At 39.2% G+C, this 14,568-nt stretch overlaps 1 protein-coding gene across 13 annotated transcripts in view; it reads left to right on the top strand.

Annotated features, from left to right (window-relative positions):
* LOC138110374 (integrator complex subunit 6-like) overlaps positions 1-14,568 on the top strand; it is a 50,550-nt gene that overhangs the window by 30,958 nt on the left and 5,024 nt on the right. For 7 of the 13 annotated variants that reach the window (XR_011150898.1, XR_011150897.1, XM_069015156.1 and 4 more), the window contains 8 exons: positions 17-145; positions 2,004-2,167; positions 3,271-3,423; positions 5,010-5,142; positions 10,996-11,090; positions 11,847-11,957; positions 13,619-13,834; positions 14,311-14,434. Coding sequence is in view for 10 of the 13 variants with exons in the window: in XM_069015156.1 (XP_068871257.1) it covers positions 17-145; positions 2,004-2,167; positions 3,271-3,423; positions 5,010-5,142; positions 10,996-11,090; positions 11,847-11,957; positions 13,619-13,834; positions 14,311-14,434 (1,125 nt within the window). In the remaining 3 variants the exon portion in view is untranslated. Of the gene's footprint in view, positions 1-16; positions 146-2,003; positions 2,168-3,270; positions 3,424-5,009; positions 5,143-5,338; positions 5,420-6,766; positions 11,091-11,846; positions 11,958-13,618; positions 13,835-14,310; positions 14,435-14,568 lie in introns of those variants that run through there. The other 6 variants (XM_069015157.1, XM_069015161.1, XM_069015159.1 and 3 more) reach the window with 6 other exon arrangements.

Genomic DNA, 14,568 nt, shown 5'->3' with positions numbered 1-14,568 from the left:
TTTCTCTCTTTCATAGGTCGTTCGTACTGCGTTCGGACACAAAGAATGTTGAATCAATGTTTAGAATCTTTAGTTCAAAAAGTCCAAAGTGGAGTTGTTATTAACTTTGAGAAGTCAGGACCAGACCCAGCTCCTATTGGAGAAGGTACAGTGATTGTTGGGTCCCCCCCCGCCCCCCAACTTTTAAGACAAAATGTTTTGTTAATGTATGTTAATGTCGTTAAGTGTCCTCCATGTCCTTCCTGCCAGCTTTTCCCTGTAGTGTACAGGATGCATATTTTACAAGTGTTAGTTTGATCCTTGCTAAGTTAAATGATGCCATATGTCTGCACATGCTTGTATGGATCATCTAGTGCTGGCTGGCTCTGTGTCACTCCTTTTACCTCTTTTTGGATGGCTGAGGAAAGTGAATGTTTGCAGGAAGCATTTAAGTTTGAATTGCAGTGTTGTCAAGACTGTACTTAAAATAATTAAATCTAATGGTAGTGTATTTAAACACTTAAACTTCTCTAAAGCAATCTGAATGCTTAGTTTTCTGTACATTTTCATTCTGCTAATTGATCACAGAACAGTAAGTTTCAGGTGAATGTTCTTAGCTGTGAGTGAAAAACTATGCAAAGAACAAGGAATTACTTTGCTCCCTGTGAGTTGAGTGCATAAAAGGAAAGAGGAAAGTGCATTCCAAATATGAAGCAGTTCTTCAGATTTGCAGAAGTTCATGGCTTAAAGGAAGAGGAGGGGGCTGACCAATTCCAATTTAGGAAGTTAGGATCCTGGAATATAAGAAAACATAATAACTTTTAGCATCACCTGAACATTCTAGCAAAGCCAGCTTTATTCCTGCTTTCATTCTAGAATCAGCTTTTTCTGTGTTTGTTTTCTCCTTTTGCTTATTTAAATGTCATTTTATTGGAAGGCTTTCCGATAACACTGTGCTGGACAGCACAGCAGCAAATTCCCATGTTTCTGGTGGCTCAGATGTTCTCTCCTATGTGGCAAAACAACTGGTGAAGTTTGGGGCGTTCTTTTGTTCATTTTTGTCACATTTGAATGGTGATGGACTGTGGATATGAATGTTTAAAAATGTCAAGACTTTTCATCTGTATGGGAATTAAAAAAGTCCTAAACTAGAGAGAAATACAATAGGATTTACCCAAGCTGTAAAAATCATGGTTTTTATAATGCAGAGAAACCAAACTGATGTATCGCTGAAACATGGTTTCCACAGTATTACTGGCCAGTTCTTTAAAGCAAGGAAAACTAGTAGTGTAAAGTCTTTTTTAAACAGAGAAGGTTGTTTAAGTGGGTGATCTCTGCTGTGCTGTTTGCTTTGCCAAGCAGTCTTTGTAAACTGATGGTTACATCTGTAGTGCTACAAAGTTCTTTGTCCTCATCGTGCAGGGGTGTCAGTGATGGTGCACTGCAGTGGGCTGGCAGGGAACACTGGCCTTTGCAGCAGACTGTGGGGTTTAAGTCATCTGTGAATGGCTGTAATTAAAAATTTGGCAAAAGCTGCCTCCTGCAAGATGCACCCAACTTCTCCAAGGAATTTTGCTCTTTCAGTTTCCACTAGTGGCAGCATCAGTCAGTGAGCATTGCAGCCCATGTAGAAAAGTAAATGCCAATTCTCAGCTTTTCCAGGTGCAGCAGGATCAGCAGCAGTAGCTTGGTGCTGCCTGTGGGAGCTGTCTCAGACACTGAGCTTAAGCAAATACATTTTTCCATAATAATGTGAGTATGCCTTGCTGCACTCACTGTGTAATGGCTGTGCAACAGGAGCAGAAGGGAGATCAGGGCAAATGTTGTAATTGTTTCTCAGATGATTCTGTGATACACCTGGATGCTCAGGTTATTTCAGCCTCTGGTGTAAAGATCTGTATGTCTTTGGAACAAGAGTAATGAAATGCCTTACTGGCTGCTAATACAGAAATTTTGCTAGCAGACAAATGCATGCATGTAGCTTTTCATTTTCTTTTTGTTATTTTGCTTTGTTTAAATTTTAGATGGACTTGTTGATTCATCCAGGCCCATCAATTCATTTGCTTCTCAGCCGTGGCATAGTTGTCATAAACTCATTTATGTACGGCCTAACCCTAAAACGGGTGTTCCTGTGGGGCATTGGCCAATCCCAGAATCTTTTTGGCCTGATCAGAATTCACCAACACTGGTAAGTAAAATAAGAACTGAAAAAAGGATTCTGCACTAATAGTTGAGCAGACTGAAAATAGATAATGGATAGAGTCGTTTTTACTTTCTCTGTTTATAATATGATGTGACTTTGCTTTAAAAGGTTAAAACTGTTTTTAACAGAGTGGTATAATCTAATGTGGATACTGTAACCTGTGACATTTCTTGTATCCAGGAAGTTCACTTCCATACGGTTAGTTAATTTGTTGAATGGTTTTTAAAGGTTATAAAATTGAACTGTTAAGTACTTCATGTACCACAAATCATAGTGAGCCTATTAAATTTTAATCAAAGTTTATAAAATTCATTTACATGGCAAAAGGAGTATTTGTTTTTGAAAGAAGATCAACCATGGGGTTTTTTTTCTTAGTGTTACTTCATGTGTGAACTCTTCTTTCACTAGCAGGAAGAATTAAAACTGAAACAGAAGAGCTACTCCCTGCAGAAAATGAGGAGAAAACAGTATTAATGTCTCGTTTTCTTACTGACATGATCATACATTTGGCATGCCTTACTAGCCTTTCTAAACATCTCTCTTTTGTTAGGCGTGTTCTGTTCCTGCACTTTGCAAGTGCACAAGGTACTGTCTGTCCATTCCCCTTGCTCCCACCTCCTGGTTAAAGAGGGGGAAAAAAACCCCCAGAGATTTGTAGAGAATTCTTCGAGAGATTCTTTGTGAATTGAGTGCAGTCTCACATCTGTTTTTCTGTGAACATCAAGCTGGGAAGAAGAGTTGAAGTTTCCTTTAAACCTCTCTGTTGTTGTAGCCTGATTGACATGAAGGCTTTTAAATATCAGGATAAATAATGGCATATTAACCATGTTTTTCAGTTGGTGGGAAGAATGTATCAGTGTGTGAGCATTTTTTTTCAGTTGGAGAAATATTTAGTTAATCTATATTCTGTTATGGGAGCTTGTATTTTATTCTCTTCGAAGGAGTATTGTGAAAATGGAGTGTTTTAAGACTTGCAGGATAGTAAAATACTGGCTTTAGGATGTTTTTAAGAGAATTGGTTTGTTTACCATAGATATGTGAAAATTGATACCCTTTTGAAAATTGATACTCTTTTTTCCCCCTTTCAGCCTCCGCGCACAGCTCACCCTGTGGTGAGGTTCTCCTGTGTGGATTGTGAGCCCATGGTCATAGACAAGCTTCCTTTTGACAAGTATGAGCTTGAGCCTTCACCCCTCACCCAGTACATCTTGGAACGAAAGTCTCCCCATACCTGCTGGCAGGTACTTGCCCTTTATTTGATTCTAGAAATGTAATGGGTAATCTGAGGTACTTCAGTCTTTGCAAGCCTGGAGAATTGAGGTCTGGTTCAAACTCTGCAGCAGATGAGAAGAAGCATGTCAAGGTTTCACTTACCTCCTTTCTAAGAGAATTATCAGGAGTCAGAATGAGTGTTCCCTCCACAGGCTTTGTAATCTCATTTAATTCTCTTTCTAGGTCCATCTCATTTTGCTAAGAAATATGCCTCTCAGGTTCCATTTTTGGCTAAATTGAAATTCTTCGTAGGCTTCCATTTGCTTACAGGGAAAACCCAGCACTAGTTTCCATCATGTTACCTAATGAACAGATGCAAATCATTTTCCCCAGATGGTTGAAGCTGCTAATGGAAAATGAATGGAAACTGTTGATCCTGTTGACTAGATTGGCCTGGAAGAGGTTGAAGTTCTGTTGCTGAAATCCTTTGTCACATGCTCCTTTTATAATTTTTTACGTTTCTGTGTCCTCTGTAAAATAAGGCTCCCTTCTTAGTGGTGTTCTTTTAAATAATAGCTTAATGTGTACACCAGGAGTATGCTTAGTATGATACTTTAGCTGGAAAGGTGAACTTGGAGGTGTCTCTGGTTTTGTATCCCTAATAAATACTACAACGTAGTTGAAAATATGCATATTCAGAAGAAAAATTAAAGTTACTTTAAAAAAACTAATTTCAAAAAGGTCATTTAAACATTAATAGGTACATTATTTGCCTGAGTTACTAAAATTACTCTGCTGTTTTTCAAAACTGCTTTTCCTCTCCCAGCTACACATCAGACTCTTACAAATCAGAGAAATAGGCTCATTGTCATAGAAACCGTGTAACAAACCCAGTTCCTTATGCCCCAAAAAAACAGAGGATAACCACTTGCTATTTGCTGCAAGGTTTATTTTTTTCTAGGAAAACTATTTTTGACTTAGATGTGGGTTATTTTGCTTGCCTCAGTCAAGAATATCTACCATTTTTATCCTGTTGTAATACTGTTTACATGTATTGATTTTCGGTTAATACCCTCATATATGTGCACTTAAAAAAATAAAGTCAATTTTAAGAATGTTGGCACGGGGCATAATCAAGATGTTTCTTGTTTGTTTGTGGTTGGTTGTTTTGTTTAATTTCTATGCTTAAAAACATTTTACATTTCTTTTTATCAGTGTTGTAAATATTAGTTGTGCTATTTTTGAGTCAGCAGACTAATTTCAAATAGCTTGTTTATTTAACATTCCTTCAACAGATGTACCCTAATCTATTCTAAATCATTGGAAAAACTCTTCAGGGCATCACTTCACAGTAGTTTCACTAAAGCAGTAAAGATTACTCTGTGAAGACCATTTCCACACTCACTGGGCATACACTAAATGTTGCGTGTCTCAGTTTTGTGACTAGGGAATGTAAGTCCATACTCAGCCCTGATGTGTTCAGGTTTGTCTGTTCTTGATAACTTACTGTCTTAATGCATTTGGGTTCAGATTGATTTGAATTTTTAAATGCCCCATGCTTAATGTTCTTCACCTTCTTCATTCTAATACAGTGATCTCTCTTATTCTTTGTCAGGTATTTGTGAGTAGCAGTGGAAAATACAGCGAACTTGGCCACCCGTTTGGGTATTTAAAAGCAAGCACTACTTTAACCTGTGTAAACCTCTTTGTGATGCCTTACAACTACCCTGTTTTACTTCCACTGTTAGGTAGGTAACACATCTGCATTGGACTGCCAGTGCAGCTGCTTCAGAGTTAAAGCAAAACAATAATGGTTGGTGTTCTGCCTTAGTCTGAGACGTTATAAAATAATGGAGCTCAGAGAGTAGAGAATGTTGCAAACTCTTTTAAAATACTTTGGGAGGAGAGGATTTTCATACCCCCTCTCCCTTTTTTTCTCTCCAGCAGAGGAGGAGAGCTACCTGCTTCCAGTGCATGTTTGATGCTGTTCACCTCCTAGACACGTAGCCTCTTCCTTAACCTGGAGTAAGCTTCAACCTCCATTCTTTTCCCTCATTTAGGGTGTGGTGTATCCAGGTTTTGCGGTTGCTCTTGTAGCAACCTATTTTTTACTGCAAGATGAGATGCAGTGTTTGTCACGGGTGTTGGGAAGAGGGATTTCCCTAATGCAGTTTAGAGCAGTAAGAAGGAATTGTGCAGTCGAACAGTCTGCATTTCTTTCCTGCCCAAAGGACCAGGTTTTGTTTTTGTTTTTTTACTCCCACAATGAAACTTTCTAAGGAAAAAAGATACGAAAAGGTGCTATACAAGTGCCACAGTAGTTGTGGTTGGTAGGGATCTGGCATAAAGGTAATGGCAGAGAGGAGTTTCCAGGGTGCCACTAACCCTTTCAGTTGCAGATGCTGCAAAGCTTTTTTGTTCTAGTTTTTGTGGGTGTGTTCAGTGATACAGAAGAACAGTGATCAAGAGAATTAACATTGAGTCTTACTGTCTTACACAGGATTTTTCCATTCATTTCTAGGAAAAAACCGAACACAATTCAGGAATGCTTTTTCATAATCCTGGTCATAACCAAAAAAGAAGAAACTTGTGCTTGCTGATAATGTGTCTTTTATAGTTACCTCTGTAGCCTGATAATTGTCCCAAAGTGTGCAAGAAGGGTGAGAGTTTTGTGACTTTGTGGTTCCTGAAATACTGCAGCAGATCCACTAGCTGAAAAGCCATGACTGATCCTAAATTAATTTCCCTGTTCATTTTGATGTTGACATTTGCAGTTCTGCTGTGTCTTTCGTGGTAGCTCTTGTCTTCCCCCTGCCTTTTTTTTACAGGGGTGTAAAGCTCTTCCTTCTCTTTGAGGAAAGGCACTTTTCAGTGTGTGTAGTGCTATTCTGCAGTTTACTCACCTGATAATCCCACTTCTTATATTTCCAAAGGCTCTTTAGAGGAAAACGTAGAGGTTCCACATTGCCCGAGATGTAAAGTAGATGTTTTCTTGAGGGCACGAATCCCATGCATTCCATATTGTTCACACAAACACAAACACACATAGTGTTACCTTCAGATCTCCTACATGGACTTGATCTTTGGTCTCTAAGGCATGGTGGAATTAAGTTCTGTGGAGTATACATTCAACACAAAAGTAGATCTGGGCCCTTTTCTACTTAGCAGTACAGAAAATGAGTGAGATGATAAGCAGCATGCCTGGTAAATTATTTGTAGATATTTTTAGTATTACTGACTCTGTATTTGGCTCTGTAGGTAGGTAGGAGCACTCCCCATGTCTCCCTTCATACATGCCAGTAGTGGATACTGATGGTTCAGCAGAGGACTGATTTGAGTGTGTAAAACCAATTTTTCATTATTCTCACCCAGATTTAAAAGAATGTGAGAACTCCCAAGACCAGGAGATGTCTGCTCCATTCAGCCACTACCTCCCATATTGGTGCATCAGTGCGGTTCTAGTGGCTCCTGCGCTACTGGTAGAATATTGTGTTGGAGGACTGGTTGGGACAGTACCATGGATAATCTCTGTTCCTTCTGGTGACTCTTTCAAAGACAAAACCACTTTACAACTGTGTATTTGTACTGTATTATCAAATGTGTTCAACCTTATAAACAGTTAGTAAGATGCTTCTGAATTTTTTTGCTTGCATTTTTTTTTCCTCCTGCATTCCTGAACAGGGGAAGTTTTAATTCTCTTTTTGAAAAATAGTGTAAGACAGCCATAAAAACAGGTAAGATAGGTAGGGATGAGGCAGCTTGCAGGTGATACTTGAGCAAACTGAAACAAGTTGTAATGGTCCTTGGCTGAAGGAGGTAAATTGTACCACATCCTATAGCTTTGGTGATTTTATGTCTTGGTTTCTGCAAGAGTGGATTGGGGCATGTTGTAGCTTCTCCTGGCTTTTAACTTACAGAGCATGTGTTCAGAAGCTTTGTAAGGGAAAGGAGCCAATTAATAGGACTTGGTAAAACAGTGAAGCACCACAGTCCGTGTTTTAATGGACTCATGCACTGTGTTTGGTTGTCTGACAAAAACGCTGGTCTCTGGTCCTCTTCCAGTGGTGATGGAGAATGTGGGATGTGCAGCTGGAGCTGAGCAGCTCCAGTTTGCTCTCAGAAAGCTAGAGAGAAGTCCTGACTAGTTTGGTGGTGGTTTGCTCCCAGAACTGAGGAGGTGCAGTTCTTTCTGTTCAGTGGGAGGCTGCTGAAGACAGAGCTTTTTGCAGGCAGTTGCTGACGTGCTTCAGTGCTGAATTCTTGGCCCACGGATGATAGGAATTGCCTCTTGAAGGATTGTTGCAAAGCAGTTGTACTTCAGGTGCTATTGTTTAAAAACATTTGTACAGCCAAGTTCATGAAGCAGAAGTCAAAGGAGTGGTTTTAGGGAGAGCTAAGTAAAGACGAGGTATATTTCTAAATGCTTCTGCCTTGCCTGAGATGTTTCCTTGGCTCCTTTTAGCTGCATAGGTGGGAGGGCAAGCGCTGCTGGGCAGTAGGAGTGCATTGGGAGTGTCAGCAGAAGCAGCAGTGAAACAGCCAGGTGGGAAACGCCTTGAGAAGGTGGTTAATACCCTTTTTCTGTGGGTCTAAATATGCAACAAGATTAGCATTTAGAAAATGTCTGCCTGTGAAGGACTGCAGCATGGACAGTTTCATTTGGTGCTTTTACAGGCTCTGTGAGAGAACCTGCAAGTAATGGTGTTATATTTTGGAAACTAAGGGCTGTGTTCTCACCAGTGTGTACACAGCATGCTGTAGCTCTGGGAGGGAGAGTCAAATACATTTTGATACATTTTGTATCAATGGAGAAACAGTGACACAATACTGTTCTTAGTTAATGATGGATGCTGTTTTCCATTGCAGTGCCTTATTTTTGGTTAGATAATTTGCAGGGAAGGATACTGTTTTCTGTGAATGTAGAATCATGAATCAAGGAGTATATCTATTAGTGCATAATTAGGAGAATTACAGGAGTCAACAGGGAATGGTGATGTACTTGCTCAGGTGGAATTTAATGTGAGTGGTGATTAAAAAAAACTGTTAAGTTTTACTTTGGGTTACATGGTGCATGAACTGTTGTAATTTAGGCTCCAGTTGAACTACTGAAATTACCTGCTGACTCTTCTCTCTCTCATGCTCTATTTTTTCTTAACTGTTCACTGATCTTAAAAGGTGCATCCAGCCCCTTCTATAGTACTGGGTGTTAAAGGTGTGTATTATTGTCCTGTTTGTCACAGTTTGGTTGTTTTGTACGTTAATCTGAAGTGGATAAAGACTGCAATACAGTTTTTGGTTAACTGGTCTGTGTGGTTTTACCCAATCTCTTGAGTTATTACAGCTTGCAGCCCTTTCCTAATGGTTTTTAATACCATGTTCCCAATTATACAGTGCTTTTAGCTCCCTCTGAGTTCAGAAGTAAAAAGAATTCTGCATTAATTCTGGATTTCTGGACTATACAGAAATTAGTATCTGAAAATAACTAGGTAGAAGTGAAACTAAACTATGTAAGGATTTTTTCAATAGTTTTTGATTTTTACCTACAAAAGCTTGGGGTTTAATCTGTGAAAGACATAGTTAACTGGATTATTGTCAGTTTGCTTATTTATATAAATCATCACATGCAGCCCAGGGCACAGGGGAAGAAGTGCCTTTCAAGTGCCTGTGTTGCAATCTGCTGACAGTGTGTCTCAAACTCTTGAGCTAGAGGCAGGTAAGATGCTGATGGTGAAGTTCTCTTTGAAACTTGTGGCTGTGTTTACCACCCTTTCAAGAGGGTGGCAGTTCCTGCAGTGAGTTTGTGTTGTGGGGAGGCTCTAATTTTAAACAGACAAATCTTTGCTGAAGCTCTGCATAGGTTTGAGAACTTTTTCCTTTGATAGACGTGATCAGAAAGGTGCTTTTGCTTTTGATGTCTGGGAGTAGAGCTGTGCTGTGGATGGGGACTCCCAGCTGGCTGAGCTGAGGAGTGGCTGTGCCATGTCACAGTGCTTGTGTGCAGGTAATGGTACAACCTCACAGTGCAGTGAGACACTGAGTGCTGCAAGACAAGTGCTGGTAAGGGGTTTAAGGCTCAAGCTGTACTCAACCAACTCACAGACTGTAAAATATTAGGACATACTATAATACTGAACATCTTGCTTTTTAGGGTTTTTTTAATGTTGACTTTTGAGAGAGGGGTGTAATTTAACTTGCATTTTGCTGCAAAAAGGTAATAGGTTTATGAGATAAGAATGGATGTTATTTTTTATTTGCCATATGTCATGATATCATCCCACGTTCTTTTGGATAATAGAGCTAAGCTTGAAGTATATTGAGATTTCAAATGAAATTTTGATTTGTCCTCTTGAACTCCAGCCCACTTTCTTCAGGCCAGGGAAGAGAAGAAGTAGCATTTGTAGCGTGGTTTTTGTATGTAATGCAGAATTAATTTAGATTGGAGAATACCTGTAATTGAGTGGGGTTTGTCTATGAGAATGGAAGTAGTATCGTAAAACTGTTCAATTTATGCAGAGTACTATGCAAGTCAGATTTTCTTCTCCAAATATATTTTCCTGAAAACTCAGTGTGGAGAAAACAATTGCCTTGTTGCATCTTTCACACACCCTTTTCCATGCATCTCTGTCTCCTGCAGCTCTCCCCAGTTAATTTTTAGACATCCCTTTCTCCAGACCTGCATATCCTTCCATTAGCCTCACTTTGCCAGCACTAAGAAGTGCCAACATTACTAAGAAGAATCTTTATTTCAGTGGATAATTCAAAATTTCAAATGGTAAATTGCAGGATGCTGTGTTTGGTGTAGAGACCACGGTCACAGTTCACAGTGTGCACAGCAAATAGGTCCACACTTCACCTCAGTGATTCCTAAAAGACCAGGTGTACACCTGTAGTCAGCAAAGTGCTTCTAAAACAGTATCCAAAGGAAAGAAATGTCTGGTTGTCCCTCTCTTAAAGGGCAGCAGTTTTTGTAGCTAATTTCTGTCTCGTCTGTACCTGTTGGAGACTTTGCTGCCCTGGCATGAGGCAGGTGTTGTGGCTGGAGGTAACCCCTTCTCTGCCGGGTGCAGCTGCTGCTGTTGTCAGCAATTCAGCAGAACTGGCCAGAAGGATTCCCTGATTGGATTTTTTTTATTTTTTCCCTTTGATGCTAAAGAATATTTTTACTGGAGACCAGAATTCATCATACAGGTTGAACAGAAGAAAGCTGGTTTGAAAATGGAAATTGAACCAAATTAATGTTGTTTGATTTAATCAGATACAGGGACTCCCTGATATGCAAGAGAGAGGCAAGGGAGGTGAAACTCTTAACAGGTGGATCTGTTGCACCTTCCATGCTTCTGGTAGTTGTGTGCACTTTTTAAGTCTGATGTACCTTGTAAGTTTGCTTGTAATGGGGTCTTGCTCTGGATTGCCTATTGCAGCTAGGACTGGGGATTCCCAATCCTTCACAACTAAGATTAAGAGCAGTTTTTGGGGGGAAGCCCCATTGGGAGATGGGTGGAGGGAGAAAACGGGGAAATCTGGCACATACGATTTTGGACAAAGTTAAAGGTCTGGGACTGTATAAATGACACCTTCTTTTGTTGTTTTCCTTGTTGCAGATGACTTGTTTAAGGTTCACAAACTAAAGCCAAATCTGAAGTGGCGACAGGCTTTTGACAACTACCTAAAAACAATGCCTCCTTACTACTTACTGGTATGTTCTTCTTCTCATCTTATCCTCCGGGGTATAATGGCTGGTGTGACCAGAGTCCTTTGCATCATACCTCTTCCTAGTAAATTTTTTTTTTACCTAATTATGATGGCTTTTTAGGTAGTTAACATTCTGCCTTTCAGAGGTATGTAGATTAGAACAAACATTTTTAAGAATTAAAAAAATTTATAGAAATACTAAGTAGTAGTAGTTATGTTAAGATGTTAAGTGTTTAATAAATGTGTTTTCTGATCATTAAATATTAAATGAGTTTTGATCAAAAATACTTCAGAATATTCAGAGAAACCAAATTTGGCATTATTTTTGTAACTGGATAAGGAAAATGTAGATTAGTTTGTTTATTAATGTGGGTGAAATGCTAGATCTTGGGAAGCTGATACTGACTGGACCAAATGAAGGGTGGGGGGAGGCACTGTGTCACCTTTTACATGTAGCTTGGACAATGCACCTCAATATGGACTTGCATCATCCCGGCTATTCTGGACCTGAGCCTTTGAGTGGAAATTGCCAGCGGCACCACGCTGTGTGGTGTCTTGGTGATGTGGCATAATGTCCATTGTGAGCTAGTTAGACACCAAACTCATGTCACACGTTATCTGGATAGACTTGAATTTTAGTGGCCAAAAGTGGAAAAGCTAGAGCACTAATCTATGTGCCTTAGCTTCCTATAATTGAGCTTATAAATTTCTTTTTTAAATATTTATTCTCTTACTATTGTGTATTTTGTTTTCCTTATAGCCATTAAAGAAAGCCCTAAGGATGATGGGAGCTCCAAATCTGATATCAGATAATTTAGATTGTGGACTTAGTTACAGTGTTATCTCTTACCTTAAAAAACTCAGCCAACAGGTAGTATTGATAAAACCTTTGCAATTAGAAGTGCGTTGATTATTTAGTTTGTGGTAATCTCATTATAAAACAGTTAATCCCTGTGGGAGTTCATATGGGTGTGCAGCATATATTATAATTGAAGATTGGTGAGCATTTCCACTGCAAGTATGGATGAATCCAGTGTGATTCTATAGCCAGTGATTGTGCCTTCTGTAAGTGGGGGAGAGGAATGCAAAGGAAACCTCTTCAGCTATACTTTAAATGCTAGACTTTAAACTCCAAAGATAATCACTAATTGGATTTATGGCTGCTCTTGCCATTGTTCTTCACAGCTGAAGTCAGAGGCTTGCTTTCAGCCTCATGTTTATTTCCATGTGTCCCTTGGTAATGTGTATTTTCCAAAAAAAAGTGTGTTCTTGTCCATGGGGAATAAAAATCATAGTTCAAGCTTTATATCTGAGCTTCCTGTTTCCTTCAGGTCAAAGTCATTCTATGTGTTAAGTGTGACCTGGTAGGAAATAGCCTTACATATCTTTTTCTCTTTGCCAAGACTGCCATTCCAGGTGTAAGGGCCTGGAAGCTCTTCCTTCTTAGCATGAGGGGCTCTTACAGCAGTAGTTGAATATCTAGAAGGCAGTGGGGAAGCAGTGCAGCCTTTAAAATTACAAAACAAAAATCCTCCGCCTTAAAGAAGGCACAAAATACATCCCGAAGCCTCTGAAAAACTGAGCATCTACTAGACATAAAACTTCCTGTGGTATTTTGGTAATCTAGTGATATGCAAATTCATATTATTTATCTGTACTATGGAGTTGGAATTACTTGAGATGGCTGCTGTGGCTCTCACATTCTCACCACATGGAACAGTTTGAATCTGTGGAATGCATTATAAACTCCTGTATAGGCACAGGCAATTCCAGAATTCTGCTGTGCTTCTGCTGTCCTTAAATTCAGTTTCCCACAGATAATGAAGCAAACTCTGCAGAGGCGGAGCTCTGAGGGAAGTGGGTTGCAATCACAGTGGGTTTTGGGGTTTTGGTTGGTTGGGTGTTTTTTTTTTCCTTTGGACGTATTACTAGTGGGTAAAATAAAACTTAACTCTGAATACAGTTAGCGCTTAATACAGTAGAATTCTCTGTAGCTATAATGAGAAATCTGTGCTAATTGGAGAAGTGATACATTTTTAGAAATTGACTCATAAACCAGATTTCTTTTACAACTTTTCCCCCTATATTGTTACAAACATACAGGGCAAACCTTAGTTCATAGGTTGCTTCAAAAATAAACTGAAATTATATTACTATATCTGAATAATACTGTTGTTTTAGATGCAACTTTATTGTAACCTAAGGCATCCTACCTTCCATTTTGGTTTTTCTTTCCCTTTAAAGATGGTTCTTCAGGGACACAAGAGAGTCACAGACTTCCAGCAAAATCAGGGATATTCACAGACCTCCTACTGGCATATAAATTTAGATACACTGGCTAAATATTTTTCTATATGCTAGCACATTAGGATTTCTTTATGCTTGAGATCTAATCTATGTAATCCAATATATCCCTGGGTAGGTAGTTGGGAACTAAATTTGTAGTTTAACTCTGCTAATGTACTGTGTGTTTTGTACTGGAAATGTGCAATGCCTGCTGATTCTTTAACTCACGGTGTGATTCCATTTTAGACAAAAATAGAATCGGAACGGATAATAGGTTCAGTGGGTAAGAAAGTTCCACAAGAAATTGGAATAAAAGTGAAAAATCACTCCAGTGGCCTCTCCTTGGTACACAGTAGGGATTTTAAACAACTGCTGCAAGGGATCACTGGAGAATCTCCACTGAGACTATCGGAAATAAATGTTAAAGAATTTGCTGGATTCCACATAGGACTTTTAAACAAGGTAAACAGCACTGAGATCTTGCATGACTAAGCAGTTAATCTCATCTGTTTTAAACAAGTAACTTCTATGGACTTAGTGTAGAAGGAAGTACCTTCACTGAAGTGGGATGAGTACAGCATAGGCATAAAGAGGGAGAAGAGTAAATGCAATTTTTTTGCACTTGATTTTGGGACACTGTTTAAAATCCCCATGGTAGTAAACAAAAATTACTGTGCTTTAAGTGCCAGTCTCTTCAAAAGACAGCTATTGTTGTTCATCCATGAATTAACATGCTTACTCTTAGTGGAGCTGAAGGCACTAATGCTGAATAAGGTCATGTTGAAAAGACAGCCACTGAGCTTGTTGTAGCCAGTTACAAAGGTCTAAACTTTCTTAAGAATATTTTTTAATAATGTTATTACAGTTCATAATGGAATTTCTCCATGCATGAGAACTGATGGATTAACTGAAAGTTACATATTTTGTTACAAAACTAGGATTTGAAGCCACAGGCATTCAGAAATGCATACGATATTCCTCGTCGCAGTCTTCTAGACCAGCTAACAAGAATGAGAACCAATCTTCTGAAAACACACAGGCTTATCTTGGGACAGGATGAAGGTAAGGAGTCACAGTTCTTCATTAACAGTTTGAAGAGAATACAGCTATTTTTGTTACTTCCTTAAGGCAGTGTTTTTTGTCTCTAGTGTGGGAGCAGAAGTGGCCATTGCATCTCTTGCTAAGTCAGACAATGT

This window comes from Aphelocoma coerulescens, chromosome 4A (assembly GCF_041296385.1).
Source record: "Aphelocoma coerulescens isolate FSJ_1873_10779 chromosome 4A, UR_Acoe_1.0, whole genome shotgun sequence".
NCBI classification, from domain to species: Eukaryota; Metazoa; Chordata; class Aves; order Passeriformes; family Corvidae; genus Aphelocoma; species Aphelocoma coerulescens.
The sequence above is the reverse complement of the archived record's forward strand: the minus strand, read 5'-3'. Positions and strand labels throughout refer to the sequence as shown.